Source organism: Spea bombifrons, chromosome 5 (assembly GCF_027358695.1).
Source record: "Spea bombifrons isolate aSpeBom1 chromosome 5, aSpeBom1.2.pri, whole genome shotgun sequence".
Classification (NCBI taxonomy): domain Eukaryota; kingdom Metazoa; phylum Chordata; class Amphibia; order Anura; family Pelobatidae; genus Spea; species Spea bombifrons.
Genome location: NC_071091.1, coordinates 81,080,643 through 81,105,631, shown reverse-complemented (window position 1 = coordinate 81,105,631; position 24,989 = coordinate 81,080,643). Strand labels below are relative to the sequence as shown.

Genomic DNA, 24,989 nt, shown 5'->3' with positions numbered 1-24,989 from the left:
TAATCAAAAATGTATTATATATATAATTAGCTTTTATGTTAGCTGGGTTATTTTGCTGGGCTTTTCCCACTTGACATGAGATTTGCGGATATGGGGAATTGCAAATTAAAGCTGTTTAGCTGATGTGAAATCAGCTGTATAATCCGTTTTTTTTTTGAGAAATAAAAACATTTCTGCGTAATGAAACAGGAACTGTATGCAATAACTTGACAAGAGCAGCTTATTTTCAAGTCTTGTGATTTGTACTCATCAGTGACATGTTACAAACATGCCTTACATGAACATGGTGAAAATAAATTCCTTATGACTTGTGATCGGATCTGTTATTTAGATGTCTACTAGTTTTAACATTGAACAAACACCGTAAATCTAATTAGAATGTTAATTAACTGGTATTTTTTTTTTTTAGTCTAGGCAATTATAATTACAAGTTTCCAATAGAGAGAATGAATTGTGTGAAGCATAGGCGCTAAATAAAATGGTTACAGCTTGTTAGTAATCTACTATTAAAACATTGTCTAGCAAAGGCTGAACTGTTTCAAATGACTTGAGTATTTACATTTCAAGATAAACAAACAATACCGATAATATGGTTTTTTGGGGGGCTTTACGCTGTACGGCAACATATATTTTATTTAACATGTGTATGTTTAAACTTGATCTGTTTTTGCAGTGACATGATCTAAATTAACATATGAGAAAAACAATTCAAGGGTGTAAGCAAGACAAAAGATTGCTTTCTTAAGATGTCAACGCTATCTCTACACCGTCTCTAGGCCTGCTAATTAATTCTGTGTAATGACATCCACTGTGAGCCTCTGTTAGATGCGTTATAATGTCGTTGGCTGAAAATTTAGCAGCTCCTTACAACAAACTAACGTTCTGTAAAATGCAGTGCTCTGGGTTCACGCAGGATATCTTTGCACAGCCATGTGAAAATCAGGACAGGGGCGAAAAGCCACAACCTCTCAATGCGCGCACAGAAGCTGCCAATTTCTCTTCCCCAGCAGGTGGCCGGGTGCAAAATAGCAAATTCAAAAAGTGTTTCTTTATTTCTTTTCCACTGAATGCTTGGCTCTAGTTAACATTTTACTTCTCGTCCTCTGATCCTCCCGGTGAAGACATGAGAAAAATGAACCGCGTGACAAATGTGTTGCAGGGGTTGGTACCGATATTCCAATTAACTCATTTACTGTTAAATGAGGCTACATACATCACTTTGTACGCTATTGAGGTTAATTATCTGCGCATACCATTTGCCTTAAAGGGGCGCCAACAGAGAATTGCATATTAAAATACTTTGTAAGCACTTTGATATGCCTTATTTACCTGAAAGTAAAAAAAAGTAAATAAATAATTTATTGACGCAAAAGGCTGCAGCACCCAAGCTGCAGCACACTACTCCCTCTGCTGTCTAGATTTTGCACCAGTTTCCCCGGCAGGCAAGTGCTCCTATTGAAATCCATGGCAGTGCTTGGTACATATGGGTTCCCATTATTAGACCCTGTAGGAAGAAAGCCAGCATCAGAGGTGTCTATGCATGGATGCGCACTATTTCATAGGAGATGTGTTCAGCTGCAATACAAATACCTAGGGGGGACAGGGAAGGAGACCAAATGCATACAAGGGATTTTGATAAATATCTCCATGCCTTCAAATGCAAAATAACCTTCATTTAAAGGATGACACTCGTCTATCATATGTGTTAAAGTGCATTTGATGGCTGGAGTGTCCCTTTACTCTTCACAGAGACTAGTGGTAGAAAAGGGAAAATTTACGAAAGCATTGTAGTTTTAAATGAATTCATGTAAACGCCGTTTTAGCCTCTAAATAAGAAGATAAAGAGTTTATAGCGCTGGTGCCGATTGGCGCCCTGCATTCCAATCCACATCGTTACTGAAAAATATACAAGAGATAAGTCATTTAATGTGTCTTAATTGTCAGAGAATGATGCTGTCTATTCCTGGGCAATTATCTGCATGCAATTAAAAGATGCGGTAGCACCGGGATTATATACACACAAATGCGGTACATTAGGTTAGAACAACAGCATTGAAAGTAAAATACGTTGCTAGGGACATGCACCACTTTTTTTTTTTTTTTTTTTTCCAAGAGCTATTTTTGGGCTGGTCCGAAAAAAAAAATGATCAGGGAAATGTAATTTCCTAGTGAATAGGATTATTAGAAATAACAACCTTGGGAGAAAAGATTTCAAGCGCAATCACACGTTATGAATAGAAATACATTCAGTTGGGCAAGGTACCTACAGACAAAAGGAGCAGGTCTCATTGGAGATAGAAGTATACATTTTTTTTCGCACGTTAAAATCCCCCCGCAGCAGATATTTGCAGCATTTCACAGGAAAAAAATATGTTATATTGCAAAGTAAGCCAACAAAACCAATGCATTACTATATATATATATATATATATATATATATATATATAATTTTGTTTTAAAGTATAGTTTATGCCGAGACCTTAGTGAAATGATCCTTGCCGCTTGCATTAGTAATACAGCAGAATTCACTGCCTTTGTGGTTAGCTAAGATAACGCAAGAGGGATGCTCTGAAGGACAATACTGCAAACTGGACTATTGTTCACCAGCGATGCCTTTCTCCAAAGGAGCTCCAAGGTCAAGCATCCTGATTCGTACAGTATTGTAAAACCGCTGTTGTGTTACCCTGTTGGTCGCATAACAGGAACTTTTAGCACCTGCCTGTTAATCGGCTTTGTGCACATAAAAAAAGAAGTCATCTGACAGAATCTACGTGGTCTGATCATCAAAGGGATTTGTGCTGTGAAGTAAAAGTCGTTCATTTATCGGTCCGGTGAGCGGCACTTATTTGTGTTCAGGGCTGGTCGTTGACCAAATAGTGAGAAGTCGAGAAGCTCCTTTGTGGCTTTGCACCAAGTCTTTTTATTTTTATATATGTTTAGAAATTGAAATATAGGAGTAGATCTCTGCTGCACGCCCACCTGCATTTTGGAGGACACTCCTGGATGACTTCTACACATCTTGGGGGCATTTTGTATAGGGCCTGTTGGAGCCCCCCTATGGTCCATATGCCTGACTGGCCTGGCATGTTCACCTGCCAACTTCTTTACCTAGTTTCACATGTATGCACATGGCTGGGGTAGGGGCTCTTTATTGTCTGTAGTAAAGCCTGTGCTAAGGATCCTAGTGCTGGTGGGCGAGGGCAGCTTGTGCGCCCCTCGCAGAGTTGAGAGTAGAGATAGTGACAGGAGGGGAGAGGAGGAGCTGCGAGCCACCCGGGATTCGTGCAGCCAGCGCCTTGTATTGTTATCAGTCTGCGAGCCGCCTGAAGGAGGAGGAGGGAGCACGGAAAAGAAAGAGTGGGAAGCAGCAGTAGCGGCCAGTGCGTGCCGGGAGTGAGGAAAGTGCTGTGCATGGATAAGAGAACACTGGCTTCCACTTACACTCGGGGGAGTGGAATTCACTGAAGAGGACCCACAGCCAGCTCTGAGCCATCAATATTATATCACTTTGCATTTTTTTTTTATTATTGCATCAAACGAGAAGAGGAGGAAAAAAACCCTTCAAGCATCTTCTTCTACAAGCCCTCACACAAGCAGCCCTTTGCACTGGATCTTTCCCTCTTGCTTTGAAACTACTGATTTGCCTTTTCCCCCCCTCTGTTTTGCGGTGACTCCCATTATTATTGGATTTATTATAAGGTGGGAGACAAAAGGAAGAGGATCTCCAATCGCTGGCAGCCTTGATCTACAGGGGGGGGGGACGGATTGTCTCCGTTATCCAGATAGCGGGAGCACGCAGGCGAGGGACTCCTCCCGGGGGGTGGGTGGAAACTGCAGGAGGATCCTGTGGAAATCACCCAAGCCCTGTGTGTGTGAGAGAGCTTCTATCCCCTCCTGTCACCCCTTTGCTATTTTCTGTTGATGATTTCCCCCCCGAGTCTCCTGCTGTAAAAAAAAAAAAGGAAGCAACGGCAGGAGCTGGACATTGAGCCGCCGGGCTCGGACTGTGTGTTTATTGCCCATCTTTTCTGAAGCCATCGTGCCCGCTCATCGCTATCCCTCACCATGTGCCGGAGAGACCCGAGAGTTCGCCTGCTGCTGCTGCCGACCCTGCGCATCCTAGCGGCCCTGATGCTGCACCAGGTAATGCGGTCACCATGGAGCCGGGCACCCAGCACCAGACTCCCCACGCGTGGTAAACCACGCACACACAGTACCAAGGGCCTTATGTCTAAAGAGTGCTACTGGACTAAATGAGGAGCAATCAGCACGGACACTATATTGGTTTCCATGGTGATTGCTCTACATTTAAAACGTTACCCCCAGGATGGCATACGCGGTACTGCGAGATCTCCCTCGTAGACCCGAGTCCCGCAGCCTCAGTGTCGGGGGTTAGCGGCTCACTGGCCGTTTTATGCAGTACGTGCTGGGCATCTGCCGGGTTAACCCTTTCCCTAATTGTTGCCATAGGCCTTTGTGATGGGGCCGGTAAGTTCTAGTGAGTCCCCCGACTCGTCCCCATGGCATTGAGAGGCGCCTCCCACGCACCTGCTGTGAGCCCGGCCTCGCTGCCAGGGCATGTGTTAAACCACCGATTTATTTGCATGGTGGATGGTGTCGTGTATACAGGCGTGCTGGGTGTCTGTCATGTGGCAGCCCCTTTTCTTGCTGTATGAATGCTGGCTCATCCTTAGAAAGAGTTTTACAGGCAGGGCTTGGATTCGGTGTTAAGAGTTGGACTTACTTTTTTAAGCTAAAAGAAATGATTCTGGAGCCAAAGGCAGATCGGAGGCAGACAGTAGCCCAAATACCCTCCCCCCAAGACATTGACTGCACAGTCTCCAATTCTCCCCATTAGGACTGAAATGTGATGCTGGGTTTCACTTTACAGCCGGGACCATTCACTATTAAATACATTAACCGGCGGACACAGCCGTGCGTTCAGTGTCTTATGCTTATGTATGTATGGCATCGGCTGGTGTTTTAAGGGGGTCTGCTCCCACCATGCCAAAACCTTCGGGTAACCAAACACAAGTAGTGCCCCCATGAACTGTGGCAGTTCGGGGGATTACATCAAATCAAGGTTTTGCATCCTCCTGACATGTGGTGGCTGCAGTATATATATATATATATATGTTAAGCATCTATGATGAGCATCTATCTATCATCTATCTATTTCAGTCTTTCAGTATCAGTCTACAAAGTAAAACATCCCCCCAAATATTAACCCCTTTGTAGTGTAGCCAAGCACTATGGATGTGGGGTTAAAATGATGGCTCTAGGCAACAGTAGCACAGATGGTGCAGATGATCATTGCTTAATACTATTTACTTGGGGTCGGAGGGAGATCCTCAAACCTTCTGTTACTCCCTGACCCTCTTCTTATATCCCTTGTTTATCACAATCTTGGATCATAATCTGCTTATGTTGTTTGTTTATACTTTTGGGGGACAGATTCAGAAATTGCTAGAATTCCCAAACAAAGAGATATTACATGCAGAAAGTGGCCTCTTACTTTTTAAGGGTGGTGGTCTATGGGCTGATTCTTGCTTGTTTAGCACGGAATTTCTTTGTGTGATTTTCATGGCAACAATCATGATGATGGGAGTGGTTTTCTCTTTGGTGAAGCTACCCCCTATTCTAGCTGGTTCGTCACTTAATTCTTTCTTCAGTGTGCAATGTGTTTTTTTTTATTATTCCTTTTTTTCCTTGCTTTTTATTCATTGTCATTTTTTGTCAACCTATATATAAAGGTATATAGCATATCCTACCCCCATACCGTGACTATACGCTGCATGCAATGTCCTTTTTTTCAGTTCTCTTCTTCTAGCTCTTCAGCAGAGTACTGTCCATGGTGTTTAAACTGGAGCCAGCAGAGCCGTGGGGATTACTTATAGTCTGCCTCCAGGTTTTACAGTCTGTAAGCCCTAATGTGCTGACTGGCTTCCTGCTTTTATACGCTCTGCACGCTGCACTTCTGCAAAATGAAATTGATAAAGAAGTCACCAAACTCCCCCAATATTTCTCAAAGGATCAGCCTGCAAGCAACGTCTGCCCTGGCTTCTTCTCGTTTGAGGTGTGCACCTCTCCTACGTATCCCCAAATGGGCTTGTTAATTAAACAAGCCACTCTAACCACATATTCCTCAATGATAAGTCACTAAGCTAACCCACTAACCCCAGATATTTCCCAAATGAGAAGTGAACAAACTCCTTCAGTCTTGACTGCAGTACCGCACATGATAAATGTGCTCAGTGTTGTGCGGTAGCACAGTCTACAAAATGAACTCTTATCTGTTTTAGCCTTCCCATTGATTCATCCGTTATTACATATCTATGAATTCTATGTTTTTATGTTGCGTACAAAATGAAGTACATTGTAAATGATTACGTTGGAAAAAAATATTGTTAAGGAAAAGATAAATTATTATGTTTTCCGGGGAAGTCTAGAAGAACGTATCTTTGGTTTATTGTGTTCTTTGTTCCTTTTGTTATTAAACTGTAGAAGGAGGCCCTGCTCTTCTGCACGGTGTGGGAAATGGCACACATTACAGTAACCTTATACTGTACTGGATCTTGTTTTATTGTTTCCACTTGAGGGAAGGAGTCTTTTTTTTTGCACGCAATGAGTTTTGTGTTCTGCACGCACACAAACCAAGACTTCTTTTGCGGGGAGGCTGATTTTTGTTTTACCATATACGTACATCGGTATTAGAGATTTGTCTTAAGGAATTAAACATGCTTCATAACTCAGATCCCGCGTTGCTCTAGTGTGACATTTCATTTTTTTTTGTAGATTTTGTGCGAGTAGGTGACAGCTTGTTTGGAGATTTTCGATAAGCCTTTGTACAGGGCGAGTTTAATGTTGGAGTCAAGGGAACACAGGAAATGGGCTTTTTTTTTATCAGTATCAGGGGGCAGCTGTGATGTTCCTGCTGTGGAATTTAATTTCCCCTTGGTGTTTTAATGCTTGTGTTGGCATGTGTCATGCAATCACATTCCATATCACATGTATAATTCATTTTTTTTAATATTTATTCCTAAAATTTTAATTTTTATGCAGCGTTGTTGATTTCATAACATAAATTATAGAGCGACATGGACCCGTGGATACATCTAATTTTTGGTGTTTGAAAGTTAAATTGCCTGAAATTAATCCTCACGGCCAGCATTTGTCCATATATGTTACTTAGAGTAACTTCTCCAGACCAAGATTTCCAGCATGGTTTAGATCCAGTGTAACCACTCATTGGTACATGTTTATTGGAGAATATACTGTCACAAAAATACATGTCATACATGCATATAGCATACTGTCATGTATAAGCCCCAGCCGTAAGACTATAGGAGCTGTAGCTACCAGGCTGATATGTCCAGGATTTAAAGAGAGACACACAGTCCTACTAAAGAGTGCATATTAAAGTATTTAAATATACACCCTTTAAAAAACAAAAATAAGTTAAAAAAAATACATTTACCTTAAGTAGAAGCTGCAGCTCTGGAGATGTAGCTTTCTGACTGCAGTGTGTTCCATCAGTTCTCGCCACTGATTGGAAGCTTGGAACAGCCAATGAGTGACTGAAAAGTCTCCCTTTGAAGTGAATAGGAGCATTTTCCATGTATTCACACAAGGATCTCAGTATACCCCTGCTAGTAGCATTTGCAGAGCCAGCAATAAAGCCAATATGGGGGCTTTATGCAGATTATAATATAACTGATTATATAATTTCATTATTTAGTTTTTTAAGGGGTTGTTATGACACATCAAAAAATAGGATTGTTACAATTACTGTACTGTTTTCTCCAGTAATCCTACACACAGTATGCAATTAATAAAGCCAGCCTCCTGGGGTAGCAGGGTTTCAGGAGACAATTCTTTCTTTAGGAAATAATGAAAAGGGTCTGACAGTCACCTTATTCCATCTTCTCTGGCACCTTCCACTTTAGAATTGTCTGAGAGCATTGTAGAAACCTATGACATGTGCACTGAGAAACCTATGACATGTACATTCATTTCAGTGATGTAAGAAAATAGTGTCACTACTTCCTGGGTCTTCATGGTTTAAAAATAACTGGCTCTTTGGTATGCAAACAAATACATTAGCTGGCTGGCGTGAATGCAAATCTACCTATAGAACTGTTGATCTGGTAATGGTAGGGTGTTGGCTCTATAATTCCAGTGAGCTGGACGTAATTCTAATATAAAGAATACATTTGGTAGAATTCTAAAATTACTTTCTTTAGATCAGTATCGGTTCTGTTGTCCTTTGTTCTTTACCTATTATGCCTAAAACCTTTGGAAATTGTAAAAACAAGATGATGTACCCCCGCCCCCAGACCTTTAAAATATATTTTATGTCTGGTGCCTGCATTAATTACAAAGCCAACTTTTTTTTTTCCACATCTTTCTCATTCTTGGGAGAAAGTACTTTACAAATGTGAGTGAAAGGGCATTGAAAGGTCCCCTGCCTCCTGGATTATGGTCTTGCACTGGAGATTTCCATGGTGATGTTAGCAGGGGAGGAGAGTTGGGGCTTTAGTGTTCTGCAGGGTAGTGAACAATGCATTCCAACAGCTAATATTCATTAGCCTCTTTGTGTTTTGTTCCATAATCTACCTTTTTATGTTGTTTTGGGCATGAACTATAGCGGCCAGGTCAAAATTCCTTTCACAATGCGCAAATTGGCACTATTCACGATTGCATTACGCATGGTTGATACCATGTGATTGTGTGTAAATGTGTAAGCACGGACAACCAGATCTACTGTATTGTTTCGATATTGTATAGCTTTTATTTTTCTGTAGCCCGAAAGGCATTGGAATAGGTTAGACACATTTCTGACCCAGAATGTGTAAAGCAATATATTTAATATATTTTTAAGCTTTCCATTTTGTCTCCATTGTTTAATTGACTTCATAATCCAATAAACAAGTTGCTGATAAACCATTATCGGTGGTTAGAAGTTAGGACAATACTAACGTGGGTTCAACTCACCAAGTAGGCATGACTATATCCACAGCAGGAATTCAACATAGAGCTGTTTTGGTAGCCATGTCTATTACCCTAAGGGAGTCAGTTGCACGCCTGAGTGTTCTAGTCATAAATATCACTGCTGCAGTATATAGTGACAATACACGGATTAATTGTACCCATCCCATGAACTCTTATGTGTTTCTCATCCGAAAAGTACCATTAGGTGGGCAAACCGGGTGTGGGTGGGTGAAAACACTTTAAGCTTGGGCTCAGATCTAGCACGGGCTCCTCTGACAAGCCAGATACAAGCAAAATTATTAGAAAGGGCAGTGAAACTATTAAAAGGAACATATGTATCTGTGCTAGTCATGTTTATATTAAGGTAAAATATAAAAATGAAAGTCTCCTTAAGTCCTCTTTAATGCCTATCCCTATTAATTGAGAGTCTACAGCAATGATTTTTTTAAAATAAACTAAGAGAATTTTGTAGCACTCTTTGTAGGATGCAGGGTTAGGGAAAATAGACATGGTCATATGAGTGCAAAAGAAGATGAGTCGTTTAGTCCAAGGTGATTGGGTCAACGTAGAAAAATATGTGACTTTGGAGGTCTTTTCTTCTATATCCAGCACTGCAGAATGTGATGGCGCTATCACAAAAGAGAAAGATAATTGATCGGCATGCAGTAAATAAAAGAGACAATTAAACTCAAAAAATGATAAAAATGGTACTCTTAAGAGTTCCTCACTTATAAATAACCAGAAAGGCCCAGTCCCACTAAACAGAAAAAAAGGTAAATAAAAAATAAAACAAAAAACAAACGGTAAAATACACTTTTTGTAGAGCAGATTGAAAGAACATGACACACCTTAACCCACCTTTACATTTAACCTACGTGAAAAGGAATATGGTACATTTTGACATCTTTTGTATTCAGGGTCTCTCCTGTCATAGTTAAGAAATAATATTTTTAAAAGCCCTGGTGAATACTCACCTATCCAATCTCTTTTCCCATTACATGCTTTCAGTGGTTCTAACAGAAGAAAAAAAATTGTAAAGATTGCTAAATGGCTTATCTGTGAGGGAAGGAAAAATAGACTGCACTATATAGTTGCATTTTGCTTTCAGCACATAACACAGGAGTAATCAACATTTGATGAGTTCAAACGGTGATTTTCTGGTAGCATTCTAACAAGTAAAGTCTCTTGTAGATGTTTTTTTTATATATATTAAAGTAGCTATGTATTTTCTTATCACAGTGAAATAAGTCAGCAGGTAATAGAAAATGGTTGGTTTTTCCACTGGAGCCCGTCTTATTATTTTAACACAACTAAAGGAAAATAAATCACCTTTGAGATAAATTTTTGATAAAATTCAGAAGTCCTTCAAAATATCGTCCACCCAGATACAAAGTCTTCAGATGTATCAACCTGAGATCATATCATAAATGGGAGTTGCAGGGTTTGAACCTGAGTCTCACCCAGTCCAGAGCTGATTCAATCTTCACGCTATCCTTTCATTTAGAGTTCTTCTCATGTGACTTAATTCTGAATATCATGGAGATTTATGGATTTAAGGACCATTAGTAGGACCGATTGGTTTCACCTTCTGCAAATCACTACAACAAAATGACAGCAGGCCCTACAATGGGAAGCCTTGTCAGTTTTTGATGAGCAGTAGATCTATTTTAATTTAATTATGGACGGGGTCTATTTGAAAAGGTGTGTTACACAAGTGGAGAGTCATGTTGAACCTTATTTTAACTGTGCATAAATAGTGCTCATAGTGCATGTGGTGGAGCATTACCACCATCTACCAAAAAGATTGTTATTTATATAAGTTACTTATATTCTTTCAACTGTTGTTTTCAATGGAACTTCATCATTGTTTGAAAAAAATGTTGTAGAGCTTCTATGTTTCAACAGTACAATATCAGCAACGCCACGATTACCAGTTTGGTTTGTGTATATAGAAAGTGACATTATGGTCTATATGAACTTCCTTTATGGTCAAATGCAAAGTTCACATACTGTAACTTGTAGACTTCTCCGTGCAGGTCCACTGAAATTGTGGATTTTTGTTTACTTTGTTGCCCTTATTGAAGGAAAAAGTTTAATTTTACTTAACGGTTTATCAACAAATGCCCAGAATCTACATTTGTCTGAATATTCCATTGAATTGAGCTTGTTCACTAAAGTGTTATGGAATCCATAACTTTATAAATTAAGTAAATACAGTGAACCAGAATTTGTAGGTTTTCTGATAACCTACAAGTATTGGCCATTACATGTAAAAGTAAGAAAACTATAAATAAAAAAAAAGTAATGTTTTATAGCACGGCAGGATTTGTAACTATAAAAAAAATCCATACAAATATATTGTTTTGGAACAAAATAACATGATTAAAAAGTAGTAATGAAACATATAAAAGATAAGGAACATTTGCTGCTGTGGTTTAAGCTCATTTCATTTTCTTTTTTTTAAATCTGTTTTCATCTTACTTACTCAGATGATCAAGGAACAGCATGAAGGAGGTTCTGGAGGCAATGTTTATAATTTCATAAAATCTGTTTGCTCCTTTAGCTTTTCATATAATCTAAAGTAAGTAAGCTGTAGCAAGTTGCTCGATCTTTATTTATTTAATGTTTTGTCCATACCATTAGTGTTTTAGTCAGTTTTTCAAAAAAGTTACCCTTCAGCTTAGCCTCTTTAACCTTTTCCCATCTAACTACCCAATGTATGCATGCAAAACTAATAAACCCTTCATCATTAGCCAATGCATAATGGTTGGAGATTTTTGTTTTCTCTTTGAACTAGTGTGATAATACCAGTTTGCCCTACGAAATACTTTATTCAGTTTATAGTCTATAACCTTACTACATAAATATTTTGTCAATGTTATGCATTTTGGAGCCAGTCGCTCTTTTTTAGTCTTATCCTTTTTCTCTGATATTCTTTTTTTTCTACTATTGCGAGCCGGGCTCTCTCCCCCTAATGTATCAGTTTGTCTTAGTCTGTCAATTCTCGTCTTGTCATACCCCTTGAATATATGTATTGTATTAAGTGCTGCGTAAACTGTTGGCGCTATATAATGAAGTCTCACATTATATTAGCCACAACCACCTCTGTTGGTGTGCTAGTCCATGCATAAGACCTAATATTATTCCTGCATTTTTTACCAGTCATCTTGCTTGTGGGCACTTCCACCTGTTCCAGTGACCCTCTTGATGGAAATGCCATCCTTTTGTATGTTTTTAAATATTTGTACATTTCTATTAGGCGAGTCATGTAAGCCATACATTTTTAGGGATCTTGATGTGTTGCATCATTCAGATTACCCATTTCACAATGCTCTTCTCTGAATGGCCTACTTTGAATTCAAGATTGCACAACCCCAGCTTTCCCAATATCATTTTGCAGCTCACAATACCGCTTTTATTGCTGTGACTTATTCATTACTTAATTAGGGATATAAAATGTCCACAAATTGTGAAGCTAAGGAGGAAATGTATGTACATGAAAAAGACAGAATTACAAACTAAAAATGAGCTGTGTACAAAAATTATTTACATGGAAAACAATGCAGTGATAAATGAGAACAGATTTTATCAGTATAATTACATTATTCACAGAGGAACAAAAAAAAACAACAAAAAAAAGACCCTTAACAAAACAATTTTTTTTTTCATATCTTTGATGTAACAGACACAATAAATGCTTTGCTATTATTTTGGGAAGAGGAGGGCGATTGCTATATTCACCTTTGATTATAAAAGAATTACAGGAGCCTTGCTGTGCCCTGAAGGCCATAGCTGAGTAGTCATAAGCCCTACATTTCTCATAGCTATGAAAGGCTAGAATGATGCAGGCCAAAAGAATTTAAAGCTTTCTTTGGAAGTTTCAGAGGGTGGTCATGGCCAGTTTTCTTCAGGAGTCATGCTCATAACTCTTTGTTTAGCTGATAACTCTCTTCCAACTAAACGAAGGGCATTTACAAATACTTCTGGATATTTTTCCAGAAGTGGTTTCCCAACATTGGTCAGGTTTCATGCACATGTGCTGCTATGCTTATATGTGCACAGATGTAGGGTCAGCGCCTTCGCAGCATTAAAAGGTCATGATGTCATATCTCGGGGCTTGGTGTCTTAAAGGTGCTCAGCTCCTCCTAATGCAATATATATATAGGCCGTGCTGAACCTGCAGTCTCCATAGAGTAATTGGCTCGGTTGGGGAGATCAAACTGGCCTGTTGAGCAGCAGGACACTGGGGGCCTGTTCACCCAAAAGGGAGACCCTGGACCTGCTGCCTTAGGCCAGGAGACCTCACTGCCTCTCTGACCATCAGAGGAAGGCTGGAAACTCATAGCTATACTTTCTGAACACCAACAATCTTCCTAGCATAATTCTTGTTTCCCGTTAGGGGTCATTAACATGAAATACAAACACATGTAGTATAGGAAGTAGAGGAAGTTAATTTTTTGGTATTATACCTGCATGTTTCGTTACAAAAAAATATATTCGCATAATCCCATTTTAGATTCTCAGATATTAATAACAACAGAACTAAATGTTAAGGAAGTCCCTGTCGCTTGGGACCCTTAGCTTTCGTCTGCTTGTAACGGCCAACACATACCGTACTTGACTTACCTGATAGAGAGTTTGTGCTTTACACGCAGAACAGTATTGTGGAACAAGTTAGAAAAGATTTTTAGGCTCCCCTTGCAAATAAGGCCATTTTTCAAACATGAGCGCTGAATATTTCTGCAGTCTTGTACTTGGAGAATAACATACAGATTTATCACTTGCTGAGACTGGAAGAAGCAGACAGTGTGGACAGCCCTGGTTACAACACTTAACAATCATTTTATCAGCGATTCAGTCATCCATGACAGCCGTTAGTATCTTATAGATGGCGGTGTTTGGTGACTGACCATCCTTTATGACTCACCCTACAAAAGCTTTCTGTTTTTTTTTTCTCATTGAGCAGTAATAAGTAACGTTATCTGAATGCAGGCATTCCCGTCTGTAAGCCAGTATTGTTAGGAAGAAAAAAGCCCACACATAAGTAACTTTATCTACTGATTTTTGCCAGGTGCTCACAGCTAATGAAAGATGTGCTTCATTTCAAAGATTAAATAGCTACGGAACATTAATAATCAAGATTGGACAATTCCCATGAGCCAGGGAACCATAGATGCTAAAATTTTACTGCTTTTGTTTAGCGTTTGGAACATTTTATACACTTAAACTTTGCCTTAAAAAAACTTTCTCAAGGTATCTTGATGTTCTCTATAAAATCTACCCAATTTTGGCTATCTTTTTAAAAAGTGTATAAATAATACTATATAAGGACATAAAGGTTTTTTTTGTGTGTTGAAATTGGTGTAAGACATTTTTATATATGGCCAGATCATATTAATTAAGCTTTAAAATATTGCTAGTAAATTTGCTAAAGTAGACATGTCATCTAACAAGCTCAAAATGTAGTCTTTAAGTGAGATAGGGCACTGCTCTGTTCAATCAAACTCAGCCTCTAGGTAAGAATTTATTGGGAGCATGTGAAAAAACACCAAGAGACAGCTGCGGGAATGTTAATGCTTTCTCAGTGATATGTTGCCTATTTTGCTGAAAGAAAATTGACATTCGTGGCCATATAATATTTTAATCTACGGGCCATAAACATATTGTAAGTACTTACAACGCATACTTTTAACTTTCTTTCTCTTGGGTATTCAGCACCATTGTTTAATTAAGATTTAAACAGATGCACTGCAAGGGAGTTATGCCCCATAGTATAAGACCAAGAGTTAGATAATATGTGTAAGATATATATAAATATTGTATAACTATAATATAATATGATACTTTCTATTGACCATTGTCATTAACAGGTTTGTGGCGTTGCCGTATTGGCCATTAAACAAGGGCACCTAGATTCTACAATATCATGTAAATCATTCTAGGGCAGCACTTGTCACAGACTGTTCTGCAACATGCACAATAACTACTTTGGAATGGTTGTGTGGTTAAATTATTTGGTTGCATGGGTACCTTGCACATTAAGGCAATTATCTAAAAATACTACTAAGAGCTTGTAAGTTTGTGATCTCCGTTGGTTGTACTGAAATGGGGTAATGCATTTACTTTCAGGCTCACAGTTTGAATGTTAGGATCAATTCCATGGATTCATTATTTTTCAGTTTTGAATCTCCTTGAAGCAAGCCCGCTTCATCTTCATTATCTGCGGAAAATCCAGAAGGCAGCTCTTAAAATCTGCATTCATTTGTTTCAAAATAAACCAATGAGCCAAAGTAGACGTGTGTTTGGAAGCGTAGAGCTGTCTTTTGTGGCCCGGGTTGCTGACGGCTTCCTTTTAGACGTTGACTGCATCAGTAAATGTTAAATGCACTTTCCCTTTATTTGCGCTTTATTAGATTCCTAATGCTGTTGTGTAACCTTCAAATAAAATCCGTCTTATAGCACTTGTTTACCTTAATTTCCTCTAGGTTTCATGAGACTTGAAGTCAGGAAATGGGTAATACTTTCAGGAATCTGTCTCTTCTTTTTTTTTCAAACTTTCTTTCGGCTGGAGGAGCCTTAATGAGGGATTGTGCGAAGACTTAGTACTGTCTTTTGTTTTCTGAAAGCTTGAAGCAATGCCGGTATTAGGAATGAGGGAGAATTGTATTCATGCCCACAAGCTTTTGTTTTGGTGGCCATTGTCCAACCTAACAATGGTAGTTGTTTAGAATATAGCGGGGTGCAAATTTGTTGCAAAGGAGAAAAATAGCTAAATACCCCACAAGGCTCCCATCCCAACAATGCCTAAATGAATGTGAATCAGCTTATTTTTATTAGACTAGGTACAGGTTTGTTTTTCCTGGATAATTTATTTGACGTTTCTTACTTTGTCTCTTTTGCCTAAATCTGAAATCTGATAGGTTTGGATAAACAGTGGTTGTAGTCTAAAACAAAATATTCAAATACCTTGGTACAGATTGACTTTTATTGTTGTACACCTTTATTAAACAGGCATGTGGTGATCACTTCGGGGTGCTTAAGTTCTTAATGAGATTTAATGAACCATATTCCATGTTAGAGTAGACAGATGACCACATTTGATTTAACACATAATCCTGGTTGGACTTTTCCATGTACTGTAAACTGTTCTCAGCGTTAATCTAGTATCAGACAGCTTGTGTATCCATGTGGCAATATAACTTTTGTTTTATCGTTAGAATTTGCTCTTTGTAAGAGGGCCTCAAATTCCATGCTGGTGGAATTTAATCACCATGGTCCTATTTTTTAATGCATTCCCAGCGGGGGACCTAACATACTAGAGCCTCTCAAATCAACAGGAAGGAGACCATCCAGGCTGCAACCTGCTCTCTCCAGTTAACTAATTCCAAGGCTTTGTGTCCACTTTCACTAGTTATGAAGCATGACACAAAGGTCCTTTCTCAAGGCATGTTCAATAGAGAGAGATTTGTTCATGTGTGTCAAACATTTACATGAATAGTAATAGAATAAATGATTGTCTATATCAATAACTACAGAGCACTAATGCACATTTCTGTGTATTTCTGTCTATAGTATTGTATCCATGGTACAAAACTGTGTGTTGAAATGCTTATTTCAATTAAAAACAGGATTTATATTAACCAACTTTTTAATAAAAATCAATAAGTTCCCTTAAAAGACATGGAAATGTTATCTTCTTATTGTACCAGATACATTTATACTAAGAGTATTAATACGTTTATATTTTCATCTACAAATGTTGTATACATATCAGTATTTTGACACCTAGTTTGACAATTGGCCCCTACCCCATAACACCAGTTAACGTAATGGGGCAACCGATGCGGTATAGTAGTTGTGTTGTAAGATGTATCCATACGAATTCTATGCATTTGGTTAGCATAATGCATTAAGTGGCTGACTATGTTTGTACTCCTACAAGAAGCAGACATTATTATCTGCTCATTTGTAGCCGAGAAGCCAATTTTAGGTTCAGTTCATGGCGATGATGTAGTAGGTAGTTTTAGGGTTCATTAAATGTTGCTTCTTTGTGACAGTACTGTGCTGTGTCAGCGATTTCCGGAGAAGCTGCTCATTTGAGTGGTGATATACAAAAGGTAAAGAGTTAGCTATTTCAGAAATATTTTCCTCTCGATCTAACCCGTTGATTGAAATGCTGCAGTCTCGATATGCATATTCTACATACATGCTGTTTTTCATTTTTTCCAGCGGTAGAACTATTTTGAAGATTAAAAAAAAAACACAAATATGATATTCTTTCCAGTAATGCTGCCATGGCAGAAAATACACCTTTAAAATATGATGCCTGGGCATGTGGAAATTATCTGCAAATACACTTGATACGATTTGTACTAGTATTTCTATTAAAGCTTTGTACTAAAGAATTAGCGGTCTCCATTTATGGTGTTCAAATGCAAAAGGGATAGAGTGGTTTGTGGCTTTGGCATGTAGGACCAGAAACAACCGGATTACCTTGAAGAAATAGATTTTTTTCTATGCTGAAAGCTTGAAAGGAGGTCCTCCTTTACCTTATGTATCTGTTTGTCTCGGCCCATTGGTTTGAGTTTGTTAAATTCCATGTATTATCAAAGACGCTGCAAACGCTGTTGGCACCATATAAAAAAAAATTAGAATAATGTTCAAATGAAGGTTTTTCTTCAGAGCATTTCGGTTAGTACCCAAGCTCTAAAACCTTGTATATGGTACTGAAATCAGATGACAATGTGCAGTGATTACAGCCATCGTCAAAACAATCTCGCCTCTGTGCTCTCCGTTCCGTCTACCGTCCCTCTCGTTCACTGGTATTACCTGCATTGCTATAAAAGTGAAAACGTACAGATGGAGCTGTATTGTCTGCTGTCCCGGCAATAAAAGGCAATACTGTCCTCTAGTTTTCAGTGTGATTAATTCTGCAGAATCTTTTACATACCCAGCATTCTAACTCCTTTCTTTTAACTTAACCTCCATAATCAATGACACTTTCAATACGTAGGTTAAGTTTTTTTTTTTTTCTGTAAGTACAAATAAAGTAGAAAATTGCCAGCTTGTTCTCATAAGGGCATCATCTACTGAATTACATTTTTATTGACAATGCTCACCACTGTGTTTCTATAGATTTTAAGCTCTTTTCATGGTGCATACATTCTTTTGTTGTAGTACATTGTTTATCCAATGAAAAAAATAACCATTAAAAAGCTTTTACCATTTATTGCTGTTTTCACAACCCACTTTTCAAGGCCAACCTTCATTCAGCTGTTTTCTGTATTATTACTTTGGAATGGCACAAGAAGCAAACGCATTGATTTTTGATCATTATTAACAACACAAAAGCATATGTTTTTTTTACACTATAAGAGACAAATGTTGCAAAAATAAAACAAAAAAGCCACAATGGGTTCACCTTGAAAATGTAATAGGGTTGAAATAACCCAGACAGTATGCTGGTATTCTCAATGCTTTCAAAATAATGTAGACCTTATCCAGAAGTGTTGCTGTAACGTGTTTTCTACAATTATCAAGTTTCATTTTGTGCTCTAGTTCATTACCTTTTATTGAGAACATTTTAAGTCGAATCTGTGTCCAGATTCCTTGGCTGAGATATGACATTTCGAGAATCTTTGTCTGAAAATAAGTTAAGAGATGGTGAAATGGTTTCTGCTGCCTTTATCTCCTTAGAAAGGAATGTTCTCTTCTCCCCAATGATTCCACTTAAGGCTCAACGACTGTTAAGTTCAATTGTTAAAAGAAGCAGGATTGTTTAGCGTTTAGCTCTTACCAGACAAGTGGGATTTGTTCCTTCCATTCCAGTTATCAAAAAAGTTTAACCCTTTGCCCTGACATTTCTAATTGTAAACATTTTAGAGACAAACAAGTTTCTTGTACTAGGTTGTTGGGAAAAAAGGGCTTGAGCCAAGTGAAATGTCGGTTGTTAGGAGTATAACAGACATATTCTGTTGCGTTTCAGGGACCAGCTGAAGCACTCGCGGGATCTAGATTATGCAAGACAGGATTTCTCCAGGATGTTTATCACGCCAGAATCTACAGAAGCATACATGAAGGGCAACCTCTCCTAAATGGTAAGGCGATCAAAAAATGTGTGCACAAAAACATTCTAGAAAATTGACACTAAATTTTGATTGTACTTATATCATGGTGCTGGCCGCACTTTCAAAGTAATGGTAAGTGTCCAAAAGGCAATTCACAATGAGAAAAAGAATATTAAAATGCCTTTTATTTTCAATACATAACGTATAAATCATCAATAAAAGCTATGGGAACGCACTCATACACGTAATCAATTCATTTGAAATTAATTTACAATTTAAACATTTTTTCTTCTTCTGTGACCTCATCATGAAGAACCACTGTATCAACTAAGTATGGCAGTTACAGATCCTATACAGCCATACGATGTGTTATTTATATACATTCTAACCATTGGCAGCACATTATTAATATTGTAACATCTTTAAAAATATATTGTAATAAATACCAATGTAAAACAAAATCAAGCAGTTGATAGAACATTTCACCAGTCCTTGCAGCTCACGTCATTGTGTTAGGTTTATTCTTTATTACGCAAGCATATATTATGGTTATTTTGCTTGTGTCTAAGAATGTTGAAGCTTAATTAATTTAGATGTAGGTTAGATGATAAAACAGGTTTGGTTTTTAGTACTTCAAAGTAGACTATAAGGACCAGTCTTCCGTCTTTAGTTTCCTATCTCACAAATAAATCTCAGTAGATGGATTGAGAAGGTGCCAGAGGAATGGATTTTTGAAACAAAAAGCTATAGACTTGATTTACCTTGACTGTGTATAGCTATAGCTCACAGTAATGATATTTTCACAGTGCATTTTGCATTTTTCATCTGTAATTGAAACTTAAATGCAGGAAGAAGTGATGAACGGAGATTCTGAATTAAGGTACTCAGTTCCTCCACTGCTTTAATCGCCTAATGCATAAATTTATAAAAGGTGATGTGTTTAGTAAAAGAACAGGATTTAAAAAAAACAAAACAATCTGTCAGTTTTTTGTAGAATTAAATGTAGTTAATTTAAACTTAATGCAACAGTCTGTCCTCGTTTTATTTTCACTTTATCCACATTAGTGGATAATACAGTTGACTTTTACTAATTAGATGAAAGAATAGTATGTTGCTGAACTTCTTGGTAAGAACATTTGAAACAAGTATATTCTTGATCTGTTTTATTAAAGCATTTTTGCTCTTTGGCAACATACGCCTTTCACGTTAGCATTTTCACTTAGTTTCATGAGTAGAGCAATTCTCAGGGGTTTAAAAGCAGTGCTAGGCAACAAGCAGATAACCAAATAATTAATTCATTTTTTAAATAGAAAGGCCACTGGCAACTTAATTTGAATGACGAAGGAAGAGTTCAACTACCGTACAGGCAATGCTACTCTCCCTCTATATATATTTGCATGCATTCACAACACATCTAGAAAGTGAAATATATATATATATATATATATATATATATATTTGCATATACGGTATATATATATATATATATATATATATATATATATATATACAGAGAGAGAGAGAGAGAGAGAAAATAGCATCATGTTTCTCATTGCATTTCATTTTAATTTTGAACATAATAAACATGGCTGGGTCGTAAGCAAATCACACAGCAAGTTGTTAGGTGCTATACTGACCATTGATGGACAGCAGATGTCTGATCTGCCATATGTGGCCTTTGAGGAGCTTCGAATGCGCCTCACCATTACTAGTACTTTAGCACACACCTTTTAAGCCGAAAATAACCAAATTGAACAAAGTGAAATCATGACACGTGCCTTTATTCCTGTTTCAAATAAAAATGCATATTTTTTTCTTAATAAACTGATAAAAATGGGGATATTAATTTGACGGAGTTGGAAAACAGCATTTTGTCTTGTCACTATTAGATGCATCCTCTATCCCTTACACTTTTTACATGAAAATCACCAAAACCCATTAAAAAAAACAATCTAGCAGTTGTATAGCACATACCATACTAGCAGAAAACCCTACAATGTTTTAAACATAATGTTTTAGTTGCTTTACAATGAAATACAATATATAACAGAATATTTACATAGAATGTGACTATGAAGCCTGATGGTATAGCACACATATGTAAACTGTGTATTTCTTAACAAAACAGGATATGCATTTCAATGATTCAAGTCCACTATAGCACAGTTATTAGGATGAAGCTTCCTGTCTATACGGATCTGAAGACACACTGACATATTTCACACTGTGCCATATGTTACATGCACATATACGTTCGACTCTGGGATACATTTCTGTCCTTTAGCAAGATTAAAAACGCATGGCAAAAGTTTTTCTTGAACTTCCTGTTACAAATAATGCTTGGCTTCGGTGCAGTGATGTTCTTGTGAGAATTTTCCGTTGTGGTATTTGTACAGTAGCCTTAACTTCCCAAATATTTTTTTGACCCAAGGGAAATTGTTATGACGATTAAAGCTTTATGTGGGTAGGAAAAAAAAACCTGAAATATGAATATTTAAGATTTAATATTTAATGAATATTATTTAGTCATTCATAATGCATACATTTCTATAATATAAAAATTCTGGATCAGGTCGGTCATTGCCTTTTTTTATTTTGTTTGGCTCCCATCTTTTTTTAATGTACAATGCTGCAGAAAATGCCAGAACTTTAGATATCAGAAATAGCTTACATTTCTTTCTATATGGTGCTGCTGAAGCATAAATATTGATTTTATCAAGCTTGGGTACGATCTTATTAAAGAAACAGTTCCATGTCCCTCACGTTTGCCGGGGGGACTTTAATACACACTTTGGAAAGGTGTTTTTTTTTTATCCCCTGGGCAATCTATGGAATGATCTAATAAGCAGGAACCTTTAGGTAGTTGCTATGGTTATATGACTCCTATGCACAAAATTACTTTTTATACAGAGCCCTCAATGTATATCCACATATTTCCCTGATTACAGTATAATTGAGTAACCTTTGTTTGAGAACAGGAGATAAACAAATATATCTCATGTATTATTATGACATTAATTAATATAGTTTGAAAGGACCCCTGCTTGTTAGGGTTAACAATTTAAATACTGATCTAAATGTCGCTATATTAACTAGTGAACTATAATATGGAGATATTGTTCCAGTTATAGGACTGCTGACGTACAACTCCCTCGTAGCTCACCATGCTTGGATATGACCCTTAGCGCACAAATTACACGCTGCATTTTCTGCAGAAAATCGATTGTTTACCTAAATATAGCAGATATAGCATTAACTATGAGCTGTACACATATATCAATAACGTATGGCATAGTGCAGTACAGAGTAATTAAGGAAATGGGTCCACGTTTCTGTAAACTTCAGGTCCTGCACTTAGAGCAGCCATCTTATACTTTTAGGCAGAGTAACAAACATAGGCCAAAAAATAACCATAAAACAAGAAATTCATGAATATTCCTACCATATTGTTCGAACTTGTATAGGTGGCAATTATATTATTAGATACAATTTTCTGTTTTTGGCTATGAATTGTTAGCATACAAGACCAGAATGCATTGTTTAATGGTGATTACTGGTCTGCTGGTATGTACATGCGTAGTTATCTGGGACATATCAAACTTCATACATAGTTTTTCAGCAATATGGCCAGCAAATATGTGCAAATATGGGTTATTTTCCCTACATGTAGGAGACCTTGTCATCCACTAATTTGTAGATGAAAGGATTGGTGATTAATAAATCAAACAAAAATTAAAAAGCAGATGAAAAGGTTTCCTTTTAAAGTAGATTTTAAAGAAGCAATGTTTTACCTCTCTTTTATGGCACTTGAAATTATAGTTGGGTTCCTCCCTGATTTCACCACCGCCAGCTCATTTAACTTTTAAGTCTGTGGTCATATCAGTTCTATATCCTGTCATTTTAGATTGTGCGGAGGATGGCAGTCTCTAAGTCTGAATTAAAAACCAACAATGTTCTTTTCAAAAGGAATTAGAATTTACTTATGAAGAACCTATCACAGACAGTCACAAGTTTGGGGAAGGACACATGTAATTACACATTTCCCCCTTACATGCCATTTGTAATGAGTTTGAAAAAGTGTAGAATAACATGCGAATCTTGAATCTTGATTAGTCATTTCCTTAGTACAAATAATTGAGATTGTCTAATAGTAGAAACTTTGACAATAATTAAATTCATTTAATAAAACTGTCAATCAGATGTCTAGTTTTAAACTTTATCTCAAGGAAGCTGAGCTGTTTGGCAGCCTGTGGCAGGGCCAGCATTATTGAATCAATTTCCTGTCCTGAAGTTATCGTCCTTCTCCTCCCCCCGCCTTTCCCAAACCAAATAACAATAATCCGAAACTTTACAATAGGGGACTGATAACATTATAATCATTTTAATAATGTATAACCTAACAGGAAGTAATTGCAGCTGGTATATATATATATATATATATATACTGAATATTGAACATTACTTTACTTCACACCTCGGAGGGTTAAGCCAGTTATACATTGTTCCGATGTTCCTTCCCTCCAAGAATCTTAGAATCCAAATGCTCTAATCCAAAATGATTCATGTATTCCTCGGCCTGTCAGAAAGATATTTGCATACAGCCTGCCAGGTGAATTTCAGTTTGCATCTATAATCAACAGATACTGACAAACTGGTGGCAGAAAGCGTTATAAAAAAAAAAAAACAACGACTGAAGCTAAAAATAGGAATTAGTGTCAAATTGTATTGTGTATTGAGTTACAGTGGCATTATGTATAAAGACTAGTTGGAATAATACTCTGGCCTCTTGTAGACGTGGGGAAACTGGCAGTGATTTTGGTTGCTTTAATTAGCTTTTGTAATGTTATTTATTTATGTGCCATTAAGAAATAAAGTCGAAACTGTTCAAGACAAAAACAACACAATATACAATAATTTGCCTTTAATTTTTTTTTGATGAAATGTATTGCAAGAGCTAATACATTTGAACATTTTAAGCATGACAAGGTTTGAATTTTAGAGCAGCTGAAAGTGTTATTTCAATATTATTTCCTTCGTTCCTCTGTAGCTGACTCTGCAGCAAAAATATATTTAGAAGATGTTTAAAGGTGAGCTTCTGTATAGAGGCTGTCAGGATACAGAGAAGTATATAGGATGGGGTAAGAAGACCAGGTAAATGTAAGGGGTCTGGAAGGGAATTATGGAGGATAGAAGAGATCGACCCCAGAAAGAATTATGGTGGCTTACAAGGTACAAAACAGGAGATGGACCAATGAGGAGTAGAGGACCTGGACGATCCACGTAGAAATGTAGGGAGAATGAGAAGATGTAGGAAAGCATAGGGGAACTTGGTATATAATAGGGTTGAGCGCACACAATGATTAAATGAGAAGGCATGGTGTATTTCTCAAAACAGTTCAACTTTTGACAACACCCACTCCATAATTCTAAGACTTTTTAATAAAATGTGTAAACAGCTGCGATGCATTTTTATTACATAATTAATAATAAGCCAAAAATGTAAAGTCTGACACATTCTTTTTCATAGTGGGGACACATTTATGCTTGTTTCATAACACTATGAAATATAACATCACATCCCACTTTTTAAGCTATTTTTATAGCAAACAGAAAAATGTTGGATTTTCACATACCTTTCGGCCAGTTTGTCTTGTGATATCTTCTCGCTGAAACTGAAATACCATTTCACTGGCAATGTTCTGCCAAGAATCTTACCGTGTGTCTTCTTATATTATTTTTACTATAAGTATAAAACATGGCAAAATATCTGTTATGTTTACAGGGAGAGTTATTCTTGGCATATTTGTTAAGCTTCTACTGAATGTTTTATTCGCATGTACTTTTTGATATATATGTATAACTTGGATACCTTGGAATATATTTTCTTCAATTTAAAAGTCTAATCACTCAAAAACTATTTTACCTATGTTG

At 37.3% G+C, this 24,989-nt stretch overlaps 1 protein-coding gene across 1 annotated transcript in view; it reads left to right on the top strand.

The window, feature by feature from the left end:
* The first annotated feature begins 3,677 nt into the window (after nt 1–3,677).
* Nucleotides 3,678–24,989, top strand: part of CDH2 (cadherin 2) — a 110,857-nt gene continuing 89,545 nt past the window's right edge. Inside the window, exons 1-2 of the mRNA XM_053467477.1 lie at nt 3,678–4,143; nt 18,977–19,088. Coding sequence (XP_053323452.1) covers nt 4,066–4,143; nt 18,977–19,088 — 190 coding nt within the window. The 5' untranslated portion in view covers nt 3,678–4,065. The remainder of the gene's footprint in view (nt 4,144–18,976; nt 19,089–24,989) is intronic.